Raw genomic sequence first — 17,120 nt, 5'->3', positions numbered from 1 at the left:
ATGCAAATCGCAAGCATCCGCCTCTTCCACTGACTGATCAACTTCAAAACAGCCTTTCCTAGCGTGACCCTCTCAGAGAGTGAGGTGGTTAGATTGAACGTTGCTGGCCTTTTGAAATCGTACAAATATGCTGTCATTGACGTTGAGGCAAATTGCACGGGTGAGTGAGTACTTATTAATTTAGCAAACGTTACTCAATGATAGATATCGCTAGCTGGCTAGCTTCAAATCAAATTACAGCAAAATAGCATGCATGACCAGCCAGGTGGCTAGCTAAGACAGCCACGTTTGCAGCTGTATATCATTCTAATAGCTAGCTATCTGGTTAGCTTAAAGGCTACTGAACAGTGTGGCAAATTATGTTGCCAAAGCTAAACTAGCTGGATTGGTATGGTGCATGTACAGCTAGTTAGCTACGTAGCTAAGCTAATTACCCACCCACGTTATCTGACTTGACTGGCTGGCTAACTACTGTAATTAGCTAGGCTATGCTTCTGAGACCACACACACAATGTTGTCTGTTAATGGTTATGTACACACGTTTAAATGTGTTGCCATGGTTTTTGATCATAGGAAAATGAGATGGTCCCAACATGTGTTTGGTAAGCGATCAACTTTCACTTTCTCCCTCCCAGAGCGAGTCCCACGCTTACTTTGCACAACTCCGCACCACTGGGGACAAAGTTGCAAGGTAGCTGGGCAGTTTGCCAAGTGTTTGGTATGACATTGGGAACTAACTGTAACTGAGTGATTACCCCTCTAATGTAAGTAGCTTTCTAATATAGTTAACCCTTAGCGTAGTTACACGATATGGATAGTAACTCGTCAAAATGTATACACTTAGGCTACACGGTTACTGTTAAGCTGGTGACTGATGACGCAACCTTCTTGTCGGTTTCATCATTTCAGCTGGTTGGCAAATTATACTGTTACTTTTCAAGCTACATTCGTGTAGTTTTGGACTTGCAAGAAAATACTTATTTTAAGCTGGGAATATTTTTTTTTTGTTACATTTTAAAACATATAGTCCTTTCTGAATGTAAACAATTTGAACTGATGTGAATGTTTCATGATTTGACAGGAGTTGATTGATAAAAATGTTTTTGTGGACTTTGATGGATACAATGGTATCGATCCTTTCAGAGGGAGTTTGCGTTGCACAACTTACAAATGTTCTTTACAAACTTCAAGCATTTTCCTAGACAGGGCAGTATCTGAAAGCCCAAAGTGCAAAATACAGATTTTCTGCAAGAACAGTCGGCAAATATTAACCCTTCTCAAGGTAGTAATTTTACAGTTGGCATATAGTCTACCTGTTAATTGCACCAGTCAGCTAATAAGGAACCTAATAGCTTAATGTTTATTATGTAAGTATCAAGATAGTATTTCTGTCTGCATGGGGCTAATCAAACTGTCACAACACTTTCAATGGCTAGTCTATGTATTCACCATCTCTCACTCTCCAAACATGCAACAGGTTTGTGTATAAGAGGCAGCCAGTACAGTAACCTTAGAGAGACAAAGTTATCGATCTGTTAGCGTCTGGGATTGGAGCCTAGACATAGCACCTTTTGTGAGTCAAAAAGCTTGTGCTATGCATATGATGTTATTTTTTTGAAAATGGGCTACATGATGGTAATCTCAGTACCCAGATCCAAATCAAGGTTGTCATGAGCGACCTATAGACTACGTGATGGGTTAGGGAGGCCATTTCGCACTGAGCGAGCCGAACACCTGTGAAGTGGCAACCTTTTCAACGTGGATTGCAAGTTTCAGACCAGACCAGGAAGTGAGACTCTGTTGTGCAGACAAGCTAATGTAGGGCAGTTGATGCAGGCTGCTCTTTGGGTGAATGTTTCCTATTAAGATGCCTGAATGGTTTGCATGCTTCTCCTATTGTGCTAATCAGTTATGAAGGCATCCTAATGCAATTCCAAAGATCTCACGAGTTGCAGTCTGTATGGTGACGTGCACTCATGTAGAAATAAGGAGGTGGCCTGGCCTTAATCACTTTACTGGGGATTTTTTTTAGGTCCAAGGCCTATCATCTCTGAACTACTTACTGTCTGTAATCATACATCTGCCTCCTGGGCTTTCATTTTGCAGGAGTGGCTGTTTTAACTTCAGTAAAGTAGGCCTACCACAAAGTAGTTCATTAGTTATGCATATGTGGCACTTGAGGAAGACTGCCTTGAAGTTTACATGCAATTCAAAACTGCTTATAGCAGATGTGTTTTTTGTTGTTGTTGAAAATAAGTGTAATTGCCATATAGCCTACACATAACTAGACTACATAATGTGGCATGGCTAGTTTCAACGAGTTTAGGACTGTAGCTAGTAGTCTGTCCTGTTTCTTCATGGCCATAATGTAACTGTTTTATCAATTAGCATCTATAAAGATCCCCTTGTACTATTTAACCTTTATTTAACCTTTATTTACCTAGGCAAGTCAGTTAAGAACACATTCTTATTTACAATGACGGCCTACCCCGGCCAAACCCGGACGACGCTGGGCCAATTATGCACCGCCCTATGGGACTCCCAATCACGGCCGGTTGTATTACAGCCCGGAATCAAACCAGGGTCTGTAGTGACGCCTCTAGCACTGATGCAGTGCCTTAGACCGCTGTGCCACTCGGGAGCCCCCCTTGAGAGCTAATTAGTCTAAGACTTCTGTAACATTCACTTGTAAGTTCATATGTCATACTAAAATGGAAAGCTTAAGACACCTAGACTAGAGCCAATTAAAGCCAACAAGGAAGTCAAGGATTCTAAAACAACCACAGATTTTAAAATCCAGCCCATTCCAAATGCAATGAAACGCATGATCCTCAAAATACTACAGTCTAATACTGACTGTACATTTAGCTACGCAGTACTCAGCTTGTGCTCTTGTCTAACTCCAGCTAACCCCCTTGTGGAGACAGAGGGCTGGAGACAGAGGGCTGGAGACAGAGGGCTGGAGACAGAGGGCTGGAGACAGAGGGCTGGAGACAGAGGGCTGGAGACAGAGGGCTGGAGACAGAGGGCTGGAGACAGAGGGCTGGAGACAGAGGGCTGGAGACAGAGGGCTGGAGACAGAGGGCTGGAGACAGAGGGCTGGAGACAGAGGGCTGGAGACAGAGGGCTGGAGACAGAGGGCTGGAGACAGAGGGCTGGAGACAGAGGGCTGGAGACAGAGGGCTGGAGACAGAGGGCTGGAGACAGAGGGCTGGAGACAGAGGGGTACAGATCAGGGGTGTGTGCACAGACCACTGAGCTCATTGGCCGACACCGAGCTTTGAGCTGTGGCTCCTCCGAAGGCAGTAACGTGGGAAAATCAACCCAGTTAATGCGGTGGAGTCAGCATGTCAGAGTTACAGCAGGTAGCTGCAGGTAGACTAGTGGTTAGAGCGTTGGACTTGTAACTGAAAGGTTGCAAGATCGAATCCCCGAGCTGACAAGGTAACAATCTGTCGTTCTGCCCCTGAACAACGCAGTTAACCCACTGTTCCTAGTCCGTCATTATAAATAAGAATTTATCCTTAACTGACTTGCCTAGTTAATTAAAGGCAAAATAAATAAATAAATACATTTACTTGAGCAAAGACTGTTCTTCAGTGAGACAGGAGTGTCAGAATTCCAATCTAGTATCTAGGGAAGCAGACATTCCCGTTTCCCGGCGAGCCCTAACCTTAAGTTCTGTGTTAGGGAGTGTTTTTCAGTCACTGAAGCCTATCAGTATTAGGTTGCTTTCTGCATATTTGAGACATGTGTGAGGAAAAGCCAGTAGTCCTCTCACCATTTTCTAAAGACCGTTCTAATATAAATCAATGCCCTGAAACCACCAGATACTCAACCCAAGTGTTTCATCGTGATGGCCTTTATTTCTCTTTTGAAGCTCTTTCGTAGTTTTTCAGATCTGTTTCTGAAGAGGCTAAATTATTTGTTGATCTATTTTATTTACTCAGGGGGGGGAAAAAGTTGTTTAAAAAGGCATTGGCAAGAATGCTGTGTTGCTGCCAATCGACCAGCACCTGATTTAAAATAAAAAATACAGCAGGCATAATCTAGATAGCCTCTCTAAATCTCACCAATGCCAAACCAGCATTAACATCACTGTTATTAACGTTTGAAAAACAGAGGTGTTTGCACAGATGCCTACACGTAAAACAGCAGAAAGGATCCGGTTTGTTTAGCCTAGGCCTACATTTAGACATTGGATGTAGAGAAGGTAACAGATTTGTTCCTTGAACTTCCCTCTCAAATGTCAGTGGCCTATAACAAGGGGTTAACGTTATCATCGTTGTGTTGTTTTGGGGGCTTTGTACCCGCTAGACTGAAGCTGATTGGTCCTGTGACGCCCGCCTCGTCACACACAGGCTGTGTCCAGCCAGACGTCAACCCCCTTCACCCTGGTCAGTTCTTTCCTTTTTTCTCCCTGTCTCTGTCCGCATGTCATCCCGGCTGAATCAGAGGGCAATTTGTAACGGCGGTTCTCCTGTTAGTCAGTGACGGGAAGAGTGGGAGCGTCTGTTAGCCTGACTGATACTGCTGCCCTGTTTACACCCCTCTCTTGCCCTTGTCTCCTCCTCACTCGCTCTTTTCTCTGTCACCCGTGTTACAAGGCTGATTGTCGTTTCACACCAGGCATGATGGACAGCAGTCATCTGGAAAATGGACTCCTCTTCAACTACCCAGAGGAAGATGACAGAAATAATCAGTTAAAGTGGAACGACAGTTGGAATTTTTTCTTCCTTTTAGCAGCCAAATGGGATATTAGCAGGCCTAGAGGCTGGCCAGACAGGAAATGACAAACCAGTGCGTCATCAACCTCATGACACCGTGTGTGATGCCTCAGTACCTCCTTACTTGAACATAGTAGACAACATGCTGATCTCATCTCATGTACCCTTCTCATCACTACTAGTTTCTCATCCGGTTCACCTTCAAAAGACATTCATCTGTTGTCTAAATATAGTGCTGCCAACAACGGTGACAGATCTGGTCCTTAGCATCTACGCGTCCTCTCACTACTTCTCTAGGATCAATTAATCATGCTGTTTTCTAAATTAATACAGTGTAATGATGTGGAGGGAGGGGGAGGGGGGGGGCAGCAGGCAGAGCAGGCCTCGGAGGAGTGTGATCTGTTTGTTTAGAGGAGACTGTTGCCCAGGCTAGACAGAGAGGTGGGAGTAGGGCTGGGCGATATACACTGCTCAAAAAAATAAAGGGAACACTAAAATAACATCCTAGATCTGAATGAATGAAACATTCTTATTAAATACTTTTTTCTTTACATAGTTGAATGTGCTGACTACAAAATCACACAAAAATTATCAATGGAAATCAAATTTATCAACCCATGGAGGTCTGGATTTGGAGTCACACTCAAAATTAAAGTGGAAAACCACACTACAGGCTGTTCCAACTTTGATGTAATGTCCTTAAAACAAGTCAAAATGAGGCTCAGTAGTGTGTGTGGCCTCCACGTGCCTGTATGACCTCCCTACAACGCCTGGGCATGCTCCTGATGAGGTGGCGGATGGTCTCCTGAGGGATCTCCTCCCAGACCTGGACTAAAGCATCCGCCAACTCCTGGACAGTCTGTGGTGCAATGTGGCGTTGGTGGATGGAGCGAGACATGATGTCCCAGATGTGCTCAATTGGATTCAGGTCTGGGGAACGGGCGGGCCAGTCCATAGCATCAATGCCTTCCTCTTGCAGGAACTGCTGACACACTCCAGCCACATGAGGTCTAACATTGTCTTGCATTAGAAAGAACCCAGGGCCAACCGCACCAGCATATGGTCTCACAAGGGTCTGAGGATCTCATCTCGGTACCTAATGGCAGTCAGGCTACCTCTGGCGAGCACATGGAGGGCTGTGCGGCCCCACAAAGAAATGCCACCCCACACCATGACTGACCCACCGCCAAACCGGTCATGCTGGAGGATGTTGCAGGCAGCAGAACGTTCTCCACGGCGTCTCCAGACTCTGTCACGTCTGTCACATGTGCGTGTGAGCGCCAGTGGCGAATTTGCCAATCTTGGTGTTCTCTGGCAAATGCCAAACGTCCTGCACGGTGTTGGGCTGTAAGCACAACCCCCACCTGTGGACGTCGGGCCCTCATACCACCCTCATGGAGTCTGTTTCTGACCGTTTGAGCAGACACATGCACATTTGTGGCCTGCTGGAGGTCATTTTACAGGGCTCTGGCAGTGCTCCTCCTAATCCTCCTTGCACAAAGGCTGAGGTAGCGGTCCTGCTGCTGGGTTGTTGCCCTCCTACGGCCTCCTCCACGTCTCCTGATGTACTGGCCTGTCTCCTGGTAGCGCCTCCATGCTCTGGACACTACGCTGACAGACACAGCAAACCTTCTTGCCACAGCTCGCATTGATGTGCCATCCTGGATGAGCTGCACTACCTGAGCCACTTGTGTGGGTTGTAGACTCCGTCTCATGCTACCACTAGAGTGAAAGCACCGCCAGCATTCAAAAGTGACCAAAACATCAGCCAGGAAGCATAGGAACTGAGAAGTGGTCTGTGGTCACCACCTGCAGAACCACTCCTTTATTGGGGGTGTCTTGCTAATTGCCTATAATTTCCACCTTTTGTCTATTCCATTTGCACAACAGCATGTGAAATTTATTGTCAATCAGTGTTGCTTCCTAAGTGGACAGTTTGATTTCACAGAAGTGTGATTGACTTGGAGTTACATTGTGTTGTTTAAGTGTTCCCTTTATTTTTTTGAGTAGTGTATATAGTGGGGGGGGGATTTCTCAATATATTTGAGTTTGTTTTAGCACGATATGGAAAATGCCTGTATCGGAAGAGTCGAGGTTCTGTTATAATGTTGTAACGTTTTACAAATGCAGCATCTCACCGTCTCTTCTCTGTCAGGCCAATGTCCAATCATGTCCCAATTGCGTGACAACACGTGCACAGAGATTATCCACCAATCACAACCCTAGACAGCCTTTCACAAATTGTAACCACGCCGGAGAAGTGTAGCGGTGATAAGAGTTAGAGGTTGACCGATTTAATCGGAATGGCAAATTAATTAGGGCCGATTTCAAGTTTTCATAGCAATCGGTAGTCAGCATTTTTTGACACCGATTATGGACGATTACATTGCACTCCACGAGGAGACTGCGTGGCAGGCTGACTACCTGTTATGCGAGTGCAGCAAGGAGCCAAGGTAAGGTGCTAGCTAGTATTAAACTTATCTTATAAAAAACAATCAATCTTAACATAATCACTAGTTAAATACACATGGTTGATGATATTACTAGTTTATCTAGCTTGTCCTGCGTTGCATATAATCGATGCGGTGCCTGTTAATTTATCATTGAATCACAGCCTACTTCGCCAAACGGGTGATTTAACAAGCGCAAAAAGCACTGTCGTTGCACCAATGTACCTAACCATAAACCTCAATGCTTTTCTTAAAATCAATACATACGTATATATTTTTAAACCTGCATATTTAGTTAATATCGCCTGCTAACATGAATTTATTTTAACTAGGGAAATTGTCGCTTCTTGCATTCTGTGCAAGCAGAGTCAGGGTATATGCAGCAGTTTGGGCCGCCTGGCTCGTTGTGAACTGTGTGAAGACCATTTCTTCCTAACAAAGACCATAATTAATTTGCCAGAATTTTACATAATTATAACATAACATTGAAGGTTGTGCAATGTAACAGCAATATTTAGACTTATGGATGCCACCCGTTAGATAAAATACGGAACGGTTCCGTATTTCACTGAAAGAATAAACGTTTTGTTTTCGAAATGATAGTTTCCGGATTTGACCATATTAATGACCTACGGCTCGTATTTCTGTGTGTTATTATATTATAATTAAGTATATGATTTGATAGAGCAGTCTGACTGAGCGGTGGTAGGCAGAAGCAGGCGCGTAAACATTCATTCAAACAGCACTTTCGTGCGTTTGCCAGCAGGTCTTCGCTGTACTTCAAGCATTGCGCTGTTTATGACTTCAAGCCTATCAACTCCTGAGATTAGGCTGGCAATACTAAAGTACCTATTAGAACATCCAATATTCAAAGGTATATGAAATACAAATGGTAGAGAGAAATAGTCCTATAATAACTACAACCTAAAACCTCTTACCTGGGAATATTGAAGACTCATATGTTCTGAGCAAGGAACTTAAACGTTAGCTTTTTTACATGGCACATATTGCACTTTTACTTTCTTCTCCAACACTTTGTATTTGCATTATTTAAACCAAATTGAACATATTTCATTATTTATTTGAGACTAAATTGATTTTATTGATGTATTATATTAAGTTAAAATAAGTGTTCATTCAGTATTGTTGTAATTGTCATTTACATATACATATATAATATACTTTTTTAATCTAGTAAGAGTTCCACCAAAATGGAAGGTGATGATGCCAGCTCAGCTTCTTGTGAGGTTGAAATCATCCACGAAAAGTGCAGCAATGTTTTTTCAGTAATATGGACGCGGTTCGGTCATATGGACGCGGTTCGGTCATATGGACGCGGTTCGGTCATATGGACGCGGTTCGGTCATATGGACGCGGTTCGGTCATATGGACGCGGTTCGGTCATATGGACGCGGTTCGGTCATATGGACGCGGTTTGGGTTTAAGACGTCTGATGTTCAGCAAACGAATGTCCTGTGCAAAATGCTATGAAAAGCAGCAGCACAACCAAGAATCGTTTGCGGTGGAAGGAGCTCTATTACATAGCGAAATGTGGTCCCAATCTTTACAGTAGGAAAGCTAGGCTTTAAAAAGCTTTTAGGTACAGTTGCCCACAAATATCAGCTGCCAAGCCGCAAGTATTTCACGGAAGAAGCCCTGCCGCGATTTATACACTGCTACCCGCGAAAGAGTCGCAGAGAAGCTGGCTAGTGTTTATTTTTCCACCACAGCCAATCTATGGCCGAGCAGAACGTCAGTCGTACCTACGTTTGACAGTCCACTACATAAATGAAGACTGAAAATTGCGAAATGTCTGCCTCCAGACGTCGTACTTCCCTGATGATCATACGGGTGAAGTAATGGCCCAGGGTATCAGACTCTCTGGCATCGTGGAAGATGAGTGAAGACCGACAGGTGTGCATGACAACTGACAGCTGGAGCAACATGATAACAGCGTTGTGCTTGAACTACTGGACCCGCCTGCAGTGCTTTGGGCACAGGCTTCACCTCGCCATCAAGAAGGTGGTCAGCACCTTTTCCTTCAGCTGGAACAAGAGGAGAGACTTGTCTGGAGCACAGGCTGAGCTCAGTCTACCCACTCACCACTCCACAACCAGGTGGGGGTCAAGACAGAAGATGATAGAACAAATCCTGGAACAAGAAAAGGCCATAGCCCGGGTCCTGGGCTCAGAGAAGAAAAGCAGGCACCTAGTGCCCAACTACCAGGATATCAACGTGTTGGAGTCAGTAAACAAAGCCATAGGACCACTACAGGAATTCACTGACGCTCAGTCTGGGGATAACTACGTTACCGTCTCCTACCTCAAACCTGTGATAAACCTGTTCAACAGCAGCCTCCTGCAGCCAGAGGAAGGTGAGGGCACGCTCACAAAGAAAATCAAGAGTGCCCCACTACAGTATCTCAACGATAAGTACGATCGACCCTGCCACAGTTGAACTCCTTGATATGTCCTCGCTGGTGGATCCCTGGGTTCAGGACCACATGTATAGCAGATGACGACAAGATGGAGAGCATCAAACAAAGATCTGTTTTGAGAGCTGAAGTCTCTGCTAGTTGAGGAAAGCACACATCACCCTGGGCACATCTGTGAACCTGTGTCTAAGAAAGGCAAGAAAACACTTGCAAACTTCTTCAAGATGACAGCACTGTCTGGCCCAGAGTCCAGAGGAGGACAACATCAAAACTGAGTTGTCAAGTTACTTGTTGTCAGCAATTTAGACCCCTGACAAAGACCCACTTGAGTGGTGGAGGCTCCATGAGGCCAACAAAAGTAAAAGTACCTGTGTATTCCTGCTACAACTGCCCCTTCGGCGAGGGTCTTTAGCACAGCTGGGAACATTGTGACATGTCACAGGGCATGCCTCAAGCCAGAGTCAGTAGACAGGCTTGTGTTCCTCGCCAGAAACGTGTGAAGAACAAAGTAAAGGACAATATTTTGTTTGACAGAATTTTATAATTTGATTTATTATTGTGCAATTTCTTCTTAGGGATACCTTTTTTTTCATTCATTATATATTTTTTGATTTGCATACAATGATGACAGCCTGGCAAGCAGTGTTGCTCATTTGTTTTGCAGAAATAGGCCTCGAGGCCTTGTATATAAATTTTTTTTTAAAATGTATAAAGAAAATTCAATGAATTATGTCTTGGCCTTTTTGTAATTTGTTCAGAGAGAGATATATATCTCGTCCAAATCGGTGGGGGGGGGGGGGAAATGTGGATGTTACTTTTAGGCCATATCGCCCAGCCCTAGGTGGGAGGGGGACAGAGGAGACTGCCGCCCAGGCCAGCCCTAGGTGGGAGGGGGACAGAGGAGACTGCTGCCCAGGCCAGCCCTAGGTGGGAGGGGGACAGAGGAGAGCTTGATGATGGAGTGAGTGTGTAAGGGGCTAATAAAAAGGAAGCAGTGCCACTCTGTTTAGCATCCTACAGTGACACCAGCGCGGAGGGGATGCCCTCGGCGCAGACAGATGGACACCCCTGTCTGCTCTCTGCTGTAAGCAAGGCTGTGGGTGTGTGTGGGCAGACAGCAAAGGACGGGTCCCGTCAGTACTTAATGACCCGTGTGATTTCTGTGTGTGGAACGTGTCCCCCGAGAGAGCAAGCTGGTGGACCTGAGCTGTCTCCCCAGGACTCCTCACCCCCTTCTCCCTCGGGTGGACCTGAGCTGTCTTCCTCCTCACACACGCAGAGTGGCCCGCGGGCTGACAGAAGGCCAGGTGAGCTGGGTTTCACCATCACCCATTTAATGTGCCAACCTGGGAGGAGAGGATGGGGCCCTAGATATTCTTCCTCATCAGCACCACAGGAGCTAGCTCCAGGGGAAATAACTGCAGGCCTGCCAGGCAGCTCCTGGAAGATCTAGTACATGTTTCTTAGAGGAAGCAGCCACAGCAGCTCATGAAGGTGAACGATCTGTGATAAAGATTTCATTTTGTAGGCTAATAGATGTGTGTAAATAACCTGTCATTAGAATGAACCTGTTCCTATTCTCTGGAGATTGTTGTTTGATAAATAGCCTGTGGTATTTATGGCTTTGCAGTGTGCAGAATAATTTAACCTATTTTTCCAAGGCATGAAGTCTACTTGTTTTTACAAATATTTTCTCTTTCAGAAGTGCAGGTTTTTTTGTTTTTTTTTGTGACTCAGGAGATAGACAGACACACACCAGACAGTATATAACCCGTACACTCATCTCGATGCCCATAAGTGGTCACCATCATTTGTGTTAATTGTATTTTAATTGCACTATTAAAGTGAGGTTACACATCACCCTGCAGTACACCTGAGACTATGGCTCGGTAGGGGGTCTGGGTAAATAGAAGATCATCATTATTAGGCTAGTCCTGCTGTTTAATAAAAGTTGATGAGCTATTTAATTAGCATGCACCCCCCCCCTAACACAGCACTTTTGTAGTTACACAGAGCTTGGGCCTCTGTGTTTTAGACAGTTATTCTCTTCTCACCATTGTTGTCATGCCATACTACAGTCAGATCATTTGGCTAAAGTACAACACCGACCTGAGACTAGGTTTGGAAAATCTGACAAGCACAAACAACAACCTTAGTGTGTCAATGCTATCCCTATTGTAACAGCCTTGCAGAGAGTAAACTGAGAGCTAAGGGAGAGCTGACTAAACTGCCCAGAACAGGAGCCAGCCTTTATTTAACCAGGAAGTTCCATTGAGGTCAGAAGCCCTCCGTTCCAAGGGACCTAATAGAAACAGGGTAAATGTGTGGAAAGGGGAGAGCTGAAACTCTGTGTGTAATCACACTATCCAGCAGCTAGCTGTATGGAGAACTAGTTAGGCAGAGAAGTAGGCATGGTGCTAGCTGAGATTAGATAAGAGGAAGTGCTGTGTAGTGGTCCTGCTGTTTCTGCTCTGTGCTGGGTCTTCAAAGCAGCTAGCTAGCTCCCTTCCCTAAGTACGGCTGATAGAGGCATACAACCATGTTGATTATTATCACTCAAACACCAAGCTAACTCTAAATTATAATAGTTACATATTGGAGTGCATAAGTGGGAGATGTCTATTTAAAAATAGAAAATATTATGTCTGTCTTCATGTGTCTAGATGTATTAATCGTTAAAGAGACATTGACAACAAACTAGGCCTATGTATTTCAAATTGTACAATAGCCTAACTTCGGAAACCATTCTGGTTATGTAGTACGTGTCTCTGACACTTCTCCTACTGTAGGTCCAACACTACTGATTTAAGGAAGATCAATTTTACAGTCTTAACAGCTAAGATATATGGTTAGTAAACAGCCAAGAGCTAGCGATATTTGAGAACCGCCGACTACGCCACGAGTTGCAATTTTCGGGGAAATTAGGGTCGTGAGAAACCTGGCTGAAAATATTGAGAAATTTGCAACCCTAACACCATTCATTGTCCTGTTTTTTATTTTTATATAATGACCTTGGTCAAGACATAACAAAACACCATTAGGATACTATGACCTCAGTGACTGCTAGCAGCAGCGGCGCCATGGGAGCATAGGCTTTGCGAACATTGCTTGGATAGCTATTTTCTATGAGGGAGAACTGCCCCAATGAAATCTCATGATTTAATAGCATAACTTCTAACGGCACAAAGTAAATGGACCATCCTGGTGCGCTCAGTCAGAACCTCTGGGTCTGCTCTAGTCTCCCTCCCAATGAGTCAGACAGCATACTTCCTCACTACAGACTAGATCTGCTCTATCAAGTACATATGGAGCTAAAGCAAAAAGCACTTAAAAAAAAAAATGAATTTGTGTAAATAACAGTTATGGAAGCCTGGAACCTGAATAAAACTGAACAGCTACATCCAATGAGTCGAAGGACCACGGGATATAGAAACTAGAACCTACTCATCGCAGATCTGGTAGGACAAAAGCCTGACTGGCCAATTTGATTGTTTCCCTCCGTGTTCATCATGCCCTACTGTAGGTGTCAGGGTGACATGTTGTGTAGACTAAAACAGTATAAAACTTTGTATCCCAAACACGGTCAAATTAAAATGTCAACTACCGTCATTTATAGAAACATTGAAATAGTTCGAGTTTTTTGATTAATCCGTTAGTGCCTTCAAAGTATTCACACCTTGACTTTTTCCACATTTTGTTACAGCCTGATTTTTTTTTATTTAAAAAAAAATAAATATATTTTTATAAATGGACTGAATAAAAAGTATCCCCCATTTACAGAAAATTCCCCATACTGACAAAGTGAAAACATGTTTTTTGACATTTCTTTGCTATTTTTTAATAGTGAAATACAGAAATAATAGAAGTATTCACACCCCTGAGGCAATACTTTGTCAAAGCACCTTTTGGCAGCAAAACAGCTGTCTTTCTGGTAAGTCTGACCTTTACACACCCGGATTGTGCAACTTAAACAAAATATCTTCAAATATCTTCAAGCTCTGTCTAATTGTTTGTCAATCATTGCTAGACAACCATTTCCAGGTCCTGCCAAGGAATTAAGTCAACTGTACTTTGGCCACTCAGGGACATTCACTGCCTTCTTGGTAAGCAACTCCTGTGTGGATTTGGCCTTGTGTTTTAGGTTATTGTCCTACTGAAAGGTGAACTCATCTCCCAGCGTCTAGTGGAAAGCAGACTGAACCAGGATTTCCTCTAGGACTTTTGTCTGTGCTTAGCTCTATTCTGTTTCTTTTTTGTCCTGGAAAAATTCCCCAGTCCTTAACGATTACAAGCAATACCCATAACATGATACAGCCACCACTGTGCTAGAAACTATGGAGAGTGGTACTCAGTAATGTGTTGTGTGTTTGTGGCAAATCCAATAACACTTTGTATTCAGGTCAACAAGTGAATTGCTTTGTTTTTCAGTATTACTTTAGTGCCTTGTTGCAAACAGGATGCATGTTTAGGATTTGTTTTAAATTCCTTACAGGATTCTTTTCACTTTGTCAACTAGGTTAGTATTGTGGAGTAACTGCAAAGTTGATCCATCCTCTGTTTTTTCCTATCACAGAGATTAAACTCGAACTGTTTTAGTCACCATTGGCGTTATGGAGAAATCCCTGAGCAGTTTCCTTCCTCTCCAGCAACCGAGTTAGGAAAGACACCTGTATCTTTGTAGTGACTGGGTGTATTGATAGTGTAATAACTTCACCATGCTCAAAGGGATATTCAACGTATTTAGGTTTGCCATAACAAAGGGGTTGAATACATATTGACTCAAGATATTTCAGATTTTCATTTTTAATTAATTAGTAACAAAAAATGTAAACATAATTCCACTTTCACATTACTGTGTGTAGGCCAGTAACAAACTTCAGGCTGTAACACAACAAAATCTGGGGAAAAAATCAAAAGGGTGTGAATACTTTCTGAAGCCACTTTATGTACTTTTGATAAGCAGCTGGCTAGCTATAGCTAAGCTAGTTAGCTACCATGCCAATTTCAAGCATCTAATCTAATATCTGACTAACTCGGAAATAGGAAGTTATTTCAGAATGAAAGTTACCTGGCCGGTGCATTATGCTTTGTGACATCGTTAGCTATCCCTAGTTATATCATGTATTGTGACCATCGTTAGCTATCCCTAGTTATATCATGTATTGTGACCATCGTTAGCTATCCCTAGTTATATCATGTATTGTGACCATCGTTAGCTCTCCCTAGTTATATCATGTATTGTGACCATCGTTAGCTCTCCCTAGTTATATCATGTATTGTGACCATCGTTAGCTATCCCTAGTTATATCATGTATTGTGACCATCGTTAGCTATCCCTAGTTATATCATGTATTGTGACCATCGTTAGCTATCCCTAGTTATATCATGTATTGTGACCATCGTTAGCTATCCCTAGTTATATCATGTATTGTGACCATCGTTAGCTATCCCTAGTTATTTCATGTATTGTGACCATCGTTAGCTATCCCTAGTTATATCATGTATTGTGACCATCGTTAGCTATCCCTAGTTATATCATGTATTGTGACCATCGTTAGCTATCCCTAGTTATATCATGTATTGTGACCATCGTTAGCTATCCCTAGTTATATCATGTATTGTGACCATTGTTAGCTATCCCTAGTTATATCATGTATTGTGACCATTGTTAGCTCTCCCTAGTTATATCATGTATTGTGACCATCGTTAGCTCTCCCTAGTTTTATCATGTATTGTGACCATCGTTAGCTCTCCCTAGTTATATCATGTATTGTGACCATCGTTAGCTCTCCCTAGTTATATCATGTATTGTGACCATCGTTAGCTCTCCCTAGTTATATCATGTATTGTGACCATCGTTAGCTCTCCCTAGTTATATCATGTATTGTGACCATCGTTAGCTCTCCCTAGTTATATCATGTATTGTGACCATCGTTAGCTCTCCCTAGTTATATCATGTATTGTGACCATCGTTAGCTATCCCTAGTTATATCATGTATTGTGACCATCGTTAGCTATCCCTAGTTATATCATGTATTGTGACCATCGTTAGCTCTCCCTAGTTTTATCATGTATTGTGACCATCGTTAGCTATCCCTAGTTATATCATGTATTGTGACCATCGTTAGCTCTCCCTAGTTTTATCATGTATTGTGACCATCGTTAGCTCTCCCTAGTTTTATCATGTATTGTGACCATCGTTAGCTCTCCCTAGTTATATCATGTATTGTGACCATCGTTAGCTCTCCCTAGTTATATCATGTATTGTGACCATCGTTAGCTCTCCCTAGTTATATCATGTATTGTGACCATCGTTAGCTCTCCCTAGTTATATCATGTATTGTGACCATCGTTAGCTCTCCCTAGTTATATCATGTATTGTGACCATCGTTAGCTCTCCCTAGTTATATCATGTATTGTGACCATTGTTAGCTCTCCCTAGTTATATCATGTATTGTGACCATTGTTAGCTCTCCCTAGTTATATCATGTATTGTGACCATTGTTAGCTCTCCCTAGTTATATCATGTATTGTGACCATCGTTAGCTCTCCCTAGTTATATCATGTATTGTGACCATCGTTAGCTCTCCCTAGTTATATCATGTATTGTGACCATCGTTAGCTCTCCCTAGTTATATCATGTATTGTGACCATCGTTAGCTCTCCCTAGTTATATCATGTATTGTGACCATCGTTAGCTCTCCCTAGTTATATCATGTATTGTGACCATCGTTAGCTCTCCCTAGTTATATCATGTATTGTGACCATCGTTAGCTCTCCCTAGTTATATCATGTATTGTGACCATCGTTAGCTCTCCCTAGTTTTATCATGTATTGTGACCATCGTTAGCTCTCCCTAGTTATATCATGTATTGTGACCATCGTTAGCTCTCCCTAGTTATATCATGTATTGTGACCATCGTTAGCTCTCCCTAGTTATATCATGTATTGTGACCATCGTTAGCTCTCCCTAGTTATATCATGTATTGTGACCATTGTTAGCTCTCCCTAGTTATATCATGTATTGTGACCATTGTTAGCTCTCTCTAGTTATATCATGTATTGTGACCATCGTTAGCTCTCCCTAGTTATATCATGTATTGTGACCATCGTTAGCTCTCCCTAGTTATATCATGTATTTTCACTTACTGCATCTGCATGTTTGTTGTGGTTTTTCTTGGTGCGTTGGTTCTAAATAGTATTGTCTAATCTGTTAACTGTGGCAGGAGTGGTCTTTTTTTGTTTTTTGACATGCAAACGTGAAATGGGTGTATTTATGCAGTTGTTGAAATGCACAGATCGTTTTATATATCTTCTCCAAAAGAAATGACCTGTAGTTTGAAAACTTGGCAGCATGTTTTTATGCCATGCTGCTTTGTTGACATCTCCAAACACCCCTCACCGGGTATTCAGCCAATAAGCAGCTGCTAATGCTACTGTTGTCTTAACCAGAGGTGTGTTCTTGTGAAATTGCCCACTTTTTTTTTTGTTGCATGCTAACACCGCCTC

The 17,120-nt window shown here is 43.0% G+C and overlaps 1 protein-coding gene across 1 annotated transcript in view; it reads left to right on the top strand.

Moving 5' to 3' along the window:
* Window positions 1–23: 23 nt before the first annotated feature.
* The window catches only part of shmt2 (serine hydroxymethyltransferase 2 (mitochondrial)), a 45,413-nt gene continuing 28,316 nt past the window's right edge, over window positions 24–17,120 (top strand). Inside the window, exon 1 of the mRNA XM_039006238.1 lies at window positions 24–160. Coding sequence (XP_038862166.1) covers window positions 128–160 — 33 coding nt within the window. The 5' untranslated portion in view covers window positions 24–127. The remainder of the gene's footprint in view (window positions 161–17,120) is intronic.

This window comes from Salvelinus namaycush, chromosome 2 (assembly GCF_016432855.1).
Source record: "Salvelinus namaycush isolate Seneca chromosome 2, SaNama_1.0, whole genome shotgun sequence".
NCBI lineage: Eukaryota > Metazoa > Chordata > Actinopteri > Salmoniformes > Salmonidae > Salvelinus > Salvelinus namaycush.
This window is presented reverse-complemented; position numbering and strand designations above follow the sequence as displayed.